Here is a 10,069-nt window from a genome sequence, read left to right as displayed (position 1 = left end):
GCGGGGCCTGCCCGGGTGGGCATGAGGGGAGGCCCCGGGGGCTGCCTGGGGACCAGGAGCTCGGAGGCGGTTTGGTGGCCCAACCCGAAGGTGCTGGCTCTGGAGTTTGCTGTCACTGCTTAGCGCTGGGGGAGACCTGGAGGGGGAAAGGTGGAGCTGCTCACCTTGGACCGTTCAACCTTGGTCAAGCCTTTAAAGGAAATTCCGGTGAAGCTCCCAACCTGGAGCCCTAACCTTGAAACTACGTCCACATGCTGAGGGCAGTAGGCTGCAATTCCTGGATCACAGGCAGTGGTACACCCCTGATACCCTCCATGGCCACAAGAAATTAAAAAATGGAAACTAAAGTCAGCAAGAAATGCTAAATATAATGTAAATATGACCTGTGTAGTATCTTCAGGGGCCAGTAAGTGTGAGAGTCTCAATGTTGCACTGCTGTGTGTTTATGAGCACCTTGACAAATGTCAGCTTGTGGTGTAGAGAGCCATGGTGAACCCACTGCTTTAGCACTGCAGGAATATAAATATAGTCCTGTACTGGCCATGGCAAGATATTTTGTTCAATTTGTGACAATTTAAAGTATAGGAAGGTAAGAATGTTGTGCAAACGTAAAACCTATATATGTCTTATAGATGTTGCCTTTTTCAGTTAGTGTGTGATAAGCCTTGTTTCTTTCTCTCTTTTTTTTGTAGTCTTTCAGCCTTCGTTTATCCATATGTCAGGGCCCAGAGTCAATTCTTTTTTTCTTGGAAATTCTTCAGGAGTTAATTTTTCTATAATTTTAACTCCTATAGATGAAGAGACAGGTAAGAACACTTCACACCCCCCTCTAGCCTCAATAGTATGTACATAAATGTTTGAATTATTAATTTCTCTTTTACCAAATCACTGGCCTCCAAAATTTTGGACTCCAGATTACTGGAGAAATGGCAATTAGTGCTTTAATAGTTACTGAAATAGAAGCTCCAATGGACTTCTGCTGATAAAGCCCTTAGTCCTCTGTAGACTCCTTGTCAGCTGGGCCTGAGGGTGTACCTTCTTGAAAGCAGAAGAGGAGTTTAAATGTACTACTTATTTTCCAGTCTTTGCTAAATGACAGTGGAATGCTTTTTAAATTTTTATTTTGATCCAGGAAAATTGCAACCTGCAAATTGCAGTGGAAGTAAAAGAGCTGGTGATTGGAATTTGAATGTGACACCTAGTATGGTATGTAAAGTACTGGTTCTTCCCCAAAATGAGGAGTGAACTGTTGTTATATATTAAGGGCTAATTATATATTAGCAAAATGTTAATGTTCTAACAACCTAGCCTTGTCCTTGCCTTTTTCCCTTGTCATATCCCTTTGTTTGGATGCCCTTGCTGGAGTTTACTGAGGTGCAGCTTTGGCACTGCTTCATTCTCCTCCTCCTCTCCAGAGTTGCCTGTACTTCCTGGCTGGCTGTAGCATTTGAGACCGTTTCAGATGTGCAGGAAGGAGCTAATAGAAATTAAAAAATAGTGGTTTTACACAGCATGAGCTCCAGAATGTCTGTATTTGCTTTCAGGGTTATGTTATACATAATTCCTTAGGGGTTTTCAACTCTGCAGTCATTCCAGTTTTCAACTGAAGCAACTCTAAAAACTGAAATTTACTTTTTGATATTTATTCTTTCCTTTAGAATGGTCCATGTGATTTCTGAGGTAAATTAGCCTTAAAATGTTCTGTGTACTGTTCATATCACTGCATTTGCATACCTTGGCAGCAGACCCTTTGTCATTTCACTCTCAAAAAATGGCTAATTTAGGAAGAATATCTTCGTATTGTAGCACTGACAAAACTCAGTGGTACCAAAACTATTCTTCTGGAAGCTGATAAGTGGTATAACTAAAAATCATATAATACATGCTGTCAGAGCTGCCAAACTTGATTTTGCCTTTTTTTCAGGATGCTTCCAAAGTGACTGTGAGCTTGACTAGAAACCTGCAGCTGTGTTTGCTGAATGCCACTGACTGCTGCACAGCCCCTCTCTGCGTGGCTGAAACACTGCAGGTTTTAGCTTGCCAGGATTCAGTGGTGTTGGCCCATCTCCTGATTCAAGCTGAAATATATGCCAACTCTTCCTTCTCAGGAAATGTGTCAGGTAAGTGCTTAGATATGCTAAAGAAGAAATGGTGTTTTGGCTGTTCTTTGCCTCTATATATGGAGAAATAAAAGCTGGCATTTAGGCAGAAATAAGACATACTGAGTAATCACTACTGTAATTTCACAGAAGGTTTGTACACAGAATAAACTGCAGTGTGCATTGTCTATTTATTTGGATCCCTGTTCATTTAATCTGATTTTCTTTTTTTTTTTTTAAATTCTTTTACAGAAAGTGCAACTCTCATCCCAAACCAGGCATTTCAGCCCTTGGGCTCTTGCCCTTGTGACTTGACAGCTGGAGCTTGTGATGTTCGTTGTTGCTGTGATCCGGTACTTACTTTCTATTAAACTTTGATTAAGTGTTTTCAGCATTTCCAGGCTCTTTCTGTTGTCTGGCATGGGGAAGAGAGGTACTGAGAGCTTCAGATGAGATGGGGCTAGAGGGTTTGATTAGTTTTTTTGGTATTTCTGATAGTACATATGTTCTCTCTCAACAAAATTGGTTTGATTTACCTGTAAGGCTGTAGAGCCTATGGTAATGCAGTTGCCATGCTAAAAAGTGACTGTTCTTTTTCCTTCCAGGAGTGTACACCAGCCTTGAAGCAGTTATTCAATGAATCATGTTTCACTGGAGTGTTTGGTGGGGATGTAAACCCACCATTTGATCAACTGTGCTCTTCTCAGTCAATGGAATATACCCCTGAATGGTTTCCTTTCCTTTGTGTACAGTCTTCTCTTAACAATACACCATTTCTTGGATACTTTTATCATGGCTCTATGTAAGTTTTAAGAAAATTTATTTTCTCAACATATGTTAGGCATGCTCCTGAGAATATAACCTGTTTTTATAAAGAAAGTTGTCTTGAAATTGGGTATTTTTAGGATGTGAACTTTGAAGGAAAATGAAGAAATGTCATTGGTACTATATGAGAACATGGGACAGGAAAGCAAATGGATATTTGTGTGAGGTAGAGAGTAAAGAACTGTTTAATTTTTAAACTTGTTTGCAGTTCTACACCCAAAGTTCCTTCGTTTAAGATCCCGTTACAAACTTCTCCTGGGAAACTTTTCACTGGTTACAGACAAGGAGATCCAATTATGACAGAAGAAAATGAATATTTCACTGTTCCCCAGGTAATCACTTTGTGTTTAGCAGCTTTTGACATCTCTTGGTTTGTTTGATACACCCTGCATAAGGTAAAATTATCCCAGTTAAAGTTGATAATTTCTCATATTTACATATATTTTTGTTTGCCTGCTGACCTACTGAGCACTATAGTTGCTTTTCCCTTTGAATATTAGTCAACTGCTTATACTTTCTTCAGATTCCTGTTTGCATTTTAGATTTGTTGGTTATAATTTTTCTGACAAATTAGGATGGACCTATACTGTACACTGATACTCTTTAAAGCTGTGCTTTTCAAATTTTAACCTCTTGCTACAGGTTGAAGTATTTTGATAAAATCAGATTACTTATTTGTCTAAGTGTCACATATGGCTGCAGTACACCACATGTAGCTGTGTATGGCTTCCTCTTAAAACACTTCACTAACAACTAGCCTTCAAATGACAGGCAAGGGGCTAGAAAAGGGTTCAACACACTTATTTCTGGTGAACACCTGCAGCAATCCTTGGCTGGACAGTGTGCTGGAAACGCCCCCGTGGCGTATCTGCAGAACTTTGATGTCAGATGCCTCACCAGTCGAGCATCTTACAAGGAAGGACTGCCCCATGGCGTGAGGATCAACAGTGGCACTGGAGGTATGCTGCAGACACCCTGACAGGAGTGTGTGCTGCTTTTCCCAGAGCTGCTAGAGCAGAACAAACCCGAGGGCTGTAGTAGCTGTGTGTAGTGTCTTTGTTGTTTGGTGGGTATAGTTCAGCAGCTGGGGATGACCTGGTCCTCTTTCTGATGACCTTCTAGCAAGGGTCCCACCATTTCCCAAGATCTGAGATATAAGAAATAGTGAAATTACCCTTTGTTTCCCATTCATAATTTATCCCAGAACAGCATCTCTCCCACCTTTTCTTTTCAGACTGTTGCAGAGCCCTTCTTTTGTCAAGAGGGTGCAGTCTCATCATTTTAGAATTCGTGAGAAGTGGTTACTTTCTGTGTTACAAAAGCATATACTTCTGAAGGAGTTTGAGATAACATGATTACCAGCATGGAGATAATTTATTTTACACTCCATAATTGTCTCATTTTGTTTGTCTATATTACCTCTGTAAGCCCCAGAGATAATTAGCTATGCTCTCAAAACACATAGAAAATTAATTTAGGTAAAGTTTTGTTTAAATTTTCTACTCAATTTTCATGACATAAAGGATTGCAACTTGGATGAGAAAAGAGTATGTCTGGCTATCTTATTAGCTTTTGAACTCTGCTTGATTTTCATTCTCAGACTTCATCCAGCAAAGTGTCATCTACAGGACCATCACTGACATGGGCAAATTCATCACTAACAGTGGTATGTCTCTTCCATTTAATAAATGTGTTTCTTACCTAACCTGGACTATATAAGAAAAAGATTATTTTGATACCTAAATTGTTGACCTGCCATAATTCTTAGGTAGGATCTTGTAGGTTACATGATACTCAAAAAGTCAATTGTTTGGCTTACTTCAAAGCAGAAAGTATTTAATTGAATTTCAAGTTGGTCAAGAGATCAGATCCCCTAGTTTACATTAAAAGTAATTTCTGAGAAAAAAACTAATATCAAACAATGAAAAAAAAAAAAAAAACAAACCAAAACCAACCAACCAAAAAAACCCCACAAAGATACAATGAACACTTAAAGAAAATCTCCAGGAGGAATCTGTAAGTGGGATGATCACTCTCTAAGCAGATGTATGTCTTTGTTTTGTAAGCTCTCCTGCCTTTTTAAGGGCTTTTTTTTTTCAGCAGTTACTTGATGTAGAAGTTATTTGGTGTAGAATTCCCAGTCAGTGGGAGGATAGTGCAGCACAAATGAAACTCATGGAAGTGTCTTTCTGGGCAGTGATGGCTCCCTGGGAAGAATGAGATGAAAGCAGAGGGAGCCCTGAGACCAGAGAAGTGCATCACTGCTGGTGATGTAAAGTCTAGTGCTGGGTTCTGGAGAGGTTTAGCTATAAAAGGACCTGGAACTGCTGGTGTTAAAATATTGATAAGGTACTCATTGTACTGTAGCACTCCTTTTTTTTTGTTTTTCTTCTGCCAGAAAGCCCTCCTACTGCTGAGGTTCTGTGTCAAAATGTCACTTTTGCAGAGCATTACACATTCATGTGGAAAGACAAGAACATAGAACAAGTAAACGTCACAGTCTTCCTTGGAAGTTTATGTGATGGAGGTACCATGACATTTCTTGTATGATTTTGATTGTTTTTTTTCTCCTTTAGCATGGAAATTCTTTGATAGACTCTTATGTACTAATACTTTTTAAGAAGAAATTCCCCTGGACTCTGGAAAGAAAATGTGTGGGGCTGATTTCCATTTGTTTGTATTAGTTTGAATCTTTTGTTGCTCATGAAGGATGGAGGTTTGTATCCTACGTGGAGCATACTTTTTGCTAATTAACTTATTTAAAAGTAAACTCATATTGTTTTTCTTTTACCAGAAATACTGACACAGAGATTCACGGTAGAATTTCTAAGTTTAAAGAGTACTGAGGCAGAACTGTTTGGAAATCCAGGTATTAATATTTTATTTTGCCTCTTAAAAGTGAAAAGAAAAATAATTAATACTGAACAGATTATTATCAGTGACTCTGTTTTATATCTCTTTCAGACTTCTTTCTGTTGCTAGCCCCCACCTTCCTGTCCTAATGCACTGCCAGTTGTACTAGCAGTGATTGGTTCTTAGGCTTTTGTTGTATAAATATTGATTATTTAAAGTGAGTGTATTTCTACTGTAATGGAAATGTCTGTTCATTTCCTTCAAGATTGATGACATTTATTATTAAAGCAATGCTAATGTTTATAGAATTGTATACAATGTTCACAATTTACCCTTCTATGTTCAGGTTATCAAGTTGGAAAACCAGTGAGAGCTGCAAATTTGAATACCTCTGATACTTCTGGAAGCCTAAATATTTGGCAGCCAGGTACTGGCCTGTGAGGTTGCAACTTTGACTGTAGTTAATGCTAAAATGTTTTTGGTTTTTTTTGTGTGTGTGTACATATTTTAGTTAAGAATCTCTGTTGAATTTTACTTCTCTAGACTGTTCCTTAGTCTTTGTTCAACCTTCAGTGAGTAAGCCTCTAATGCTTTCTTGGAAAATTTAAATTGAATGGATTTGTATCTGGTTTTGAACTTAACCACTTGGTGTTTTGCATTCTAATGCTTGATATTTTTGCACAAAATTGAAAGCTAGAGGTGGAAAGTTTGATATCCAGTAAGATGTTTTCATCTCACAGCCGGCAGAGGTTTATGTACATCAGCAACCTACACACCAGTTTTATTTGGAGTAGATTCATTCTCTGGGTGCATTCTGGAAGTTGATATTAATGAAGATTGCAGCTTTTTAAGGTGAGCTTTGTAGGTTGAATTGTTTTTCCTTGCATCCCTCTTGTTGCTTATTACATGATTGTCTACAAATGCCTCTGGCAGTTACATGCTTTTGAAGTGTTTCTGGATGCATTTCAGCTTTCTTGTGCTGATTGCAGTCCAGAGTGACAGCCAGTATAGATTTATGTAATTGTACATTCTTATTTTACAGAGGAAATGTAACTGAGAAACTGAATTCATTAATACAAGCCACTCATGTTGGAAAGAGGGACAATTCAAGTTACAGCAATCTAACTGACTGGGTGGAAATTATACGTAAGTGAGGTTTGTCTTGTTTATAGTCTAAATATGTCCATATGGTGAATAGAGTACCTCAAAGTAAACCCAAAATGTCATTTCAGATGCCTAAGGACACTGATCTGTGTGTCTGGATCCACTCATCCATATATGCATGTCTACAAACACACACAGAACTCAGTACATATATAGATACTGCACTGACATGTATTTTATGGTCAGCCTGTACACATATGACTTGGTATTTTAATTCTCTGTTGATAAAGCACTCCTTTTCTTTAGCTGTATTTTATATAGAGAAAACACTTTTTTTTGTGTGTTCTTGTGTGACAGTTACCAATATTTCACTGGACAAATTAGGGAAAATATAATGTTTGGCATGATATTTCCATTTAAATAACTCTGTTCTCCATAGGTCTTGATCCATTGAATTCTGACAGCAATGTGAGCACTGGAAGCTTGAAAGGCATTTGTCCAGATATTCCTGCAAACCTGAATATTCGCATCATCTTTGCTGATGTGGGTGCAGTACAAGGGATTCCCTGGCAAGAGATTCTTGCTGTGCAGATCAGGTAGAGGGGATTCTGTCTCTGACAAATAAATGTTTCATTTTGGTACTTGCTGACTAAAATATCCAGATTAAATTTCACAAACAAAAGTGGTATTTTGTTATTTCTAATTTTTTCACATGCTTCTATTTGGGCAATGCACATGGAAATCCTGGATCTCAACCAGGTTTGCCCTTCTCCCTCTGAACTGAAAAAAAAATAATAAAATTATTGGTTAAAAGTAGATAATCTTTTTGTTTCACTGAAATATTAAATGAAATCTATGATGCTGCCAATAGTAGTCATACACAGGGCATTCCATCAGAAGAATGTTTTAATTTCTTGTCAGATGGTGGAAGTGACAACATGGTCCTGTGGCTGCTTCCCATGTTGTAAATGCTGTATTCTTCCCTGGAACAGGGAATTTTCACTTTCCAAAGGCTTTTTTTTTTTTATCCAAGTCAATCCCAATTAAATATATGAGATTCTATTCCCCTTTAGCTCAGTTCCAGGCTTTGCAAGTTCTCTCCCTTCATGGCATTGAAACTGCCTCCTAAGCAGTCTGTATTTTGTCCTTTCATGGTTATGTTTAGGCTTTAAATTTCCATTTACAGCCCTCAAGTAATAGTTACACATATTCTTACAGTTACTCAACAGTCCTGTGGCAATTCCAGTGTGGGCTTATCTGTGCAAACAGCATCAGCTTTCTTCCCATCACTGCTTCTGTGCAGTTTATTAAGGTGCCAGCTCAGCCACCCATTCCACTGACAAGGTAATTTTAATAAAAACATCAATATTCACTTTATGTTAAGCAGACATCATGTGAACAGTGTTGATCAAAAGGTAACTTTGGTTGGGTGGAGTACAGAGCAAGGCCTGGGTCTGACATCCCCTGAGTAACAGTTCTGTTAGAGACAGTCTTCCCCAGGAGCATGGAGAACATGAAGGCCTGTAAATTATCCTGCAAAGCTCTCATTTGGTTTTAGCAGAAAAACTTCTGGGTTGTCTGCTTGAGAGGATAAGGAGTGCTGAGTGAGGCACTAAAACTATCCAGTCTGAACATGTTCAGCACAAAATGACTAAAAATTACAGAAATGGACTAGAGGGGAGGCTCCTGGTTTTATTAGAGAAAAAAGTCATAATAACAAGCTTGTGGTTTAACTTTATTGTTCCTTGTAACCTGGACCCTTTCCACTCATTTTTTCCCACTTGTTCTGGTACTAGAGTTAATAAGTCTGGGGGTTTTTTGTTTCATTTTTTAAAAATTTTTTTCTTTTTGCAGATTTCAGATGAATTACACAGAGTTTGACTGCAATAGAAATGATGTGTGCTGGCCACAACTGTTCTACCCATTGACACGGTTTTACACAGGTAAAAACAGTAAGCACTCTGGAATGCCACAGACTGGCCATATCTGTTTGAAATGCAATTAGATGTGTGGAGTCAGGGTTTAGTCTGAAAGAATGCTTTGTAGTAGGGAATTAAAGTGTGTCTTTCAGAAAGCATGGTCCACAATGTGTTAGTTTCTTACTCAGAGTTCATAGAAAACTTCCTTAGGAGTCCTTTGTGGACAAGATTGAAATTCTGTGTGTATCTGTTAGGCAGAGATTGTTTTGCACTCCCCCAGGGTGTTTGGAGGGTGGTGTGCTTTCTGGGGCAAAGGAGAACATATGGCTTTATGGTCTTGTTCTGTTTCCTGCTGTAGCATTGTCAGCACCTCCTCTCTGCCCTTGAAGGGCGAAAGGAAGATTTTGCTTCTCCCTTCACCACTGGTTTCATGGGAGACTGTAGAATTTTTTGTCTGGCATTTCAAAGGGCACCAAGGCACTTGCACTCTGTTCTGGGAGCTGCTTGGACAGAGGCAACCACCCTTGTTTATTATCTGCACAACTTCAGGGACTAGAGTTACACAAAATATGAGGTTTTATAAGTATGAAGCACCTTACTTCCTTGATTTGTGCTGCATTACATTATGCATTTTATTCAGGCTGTGCATATATTTTTAATCTGTATCCTTTGGGTTGGTGTCTAAATTAAAATTTAGCTCTCATATGTTTATTCTTCTTTTCTTTTTTTTTTTTTTCAGGAGAATCATATTCCCAGTGTCTTGCTAAAGGCCTGTTCTTGGCATTTCTTGTTTTACTTGCAGCAATTATGAGTAACCCTTGGTTTTCTAAATTATTGAACAGTTCTTTGTTTTAAAAACGTTGATGTAAAAATAATTTTGTTAATGTTTTAAGGACTTTGGGGTAAAATTTATGGATAAATGTTCTTGGATTTTGTAGACGTTTTATATAAACATTTAAAAACACATAAAATGAATACTGTTATGATATACAGAAAATGGTGGTTATTTAAAACAAAGTCACAGAATTATTTGGCAGTGTTAGACGCTGTGCTTGGAGCAGCAGGAGGGCAGAGCTGACAGGGCGAGCTCTGGGAGCCACTGCACGGGCAGGGGCTGTCCTCACGGGTGGGCTCTTCTGCCAAGCTTGTTCTCTCCTGGTCTCCTCTCCTGGTCAGGGTGGCGCTTCCATTCCACAGCGACCCCCTCACGCCCTCCCGGTTTTGCAGCAGCGGATAGATCCATCTTTCTTCTGGAATGTAGTAACTGCT

General features: G+C 38.8%; 1 protein-coding gene across 1 annotated transcript; it reads left to right on the top strand.

Annotated features, from left to right (window-relative positions):
- Positions 1 to 692: 692 nt before the first annotated feature.
- TCTN2 (tectonic family member 2) lies at positions 693 to 9,655 on the top strand (the record flags this gene model as incomplete). Its single annotated transcript, XM_008940133.1, has 17 exons — positions 693 to 806; positions 1,133 to 1,206; positions 1,925 to 2,120; positions 2,352 to 2,452; positions 2,705 to 2,901; positions 3,133 to 3,256; positions 3,748 to 3,883; positions 4,525 to 4,590; positions 5,323 to 5,451; positions 5,719 to 5,793; positions 6,124 to 6,204; positions 6,518 to 6,629; positions 6,820 to 6,923; positions 7,321 to 7,477; positions 8,100 to 8,225; positions 8,736 to 8,824; positions 9,540 to 9,655. Coding segments are annotated over 17 exons (1,997 nt in total), but the record flags the coding sequence as incomplete, so codon positions are not given.
- Positions 9,656 to 10,069: the final 414 nt, after the last annotated feature.

Source organism: Merops nubicus, unplaced genomic scaffold, assembly GCF_000691845.1.
Source record: "Merops nubicus isolate BGI_N331 unplaced genomic scaffold, ASM69184v1 scaffold23985, whole genome shotgun sequence".
NCBI classification, from domain to species: Eukaryota; Metazoa; Chordata; class Aves; order Coraciiformes; family Meropidae; genus Merops; species Merops nubicus.
The sequence above is the reverse complement of the archived record's forward strand: the minus strand, read 5'-3'. Positions and strand labels throughout refer to the sequence as shown.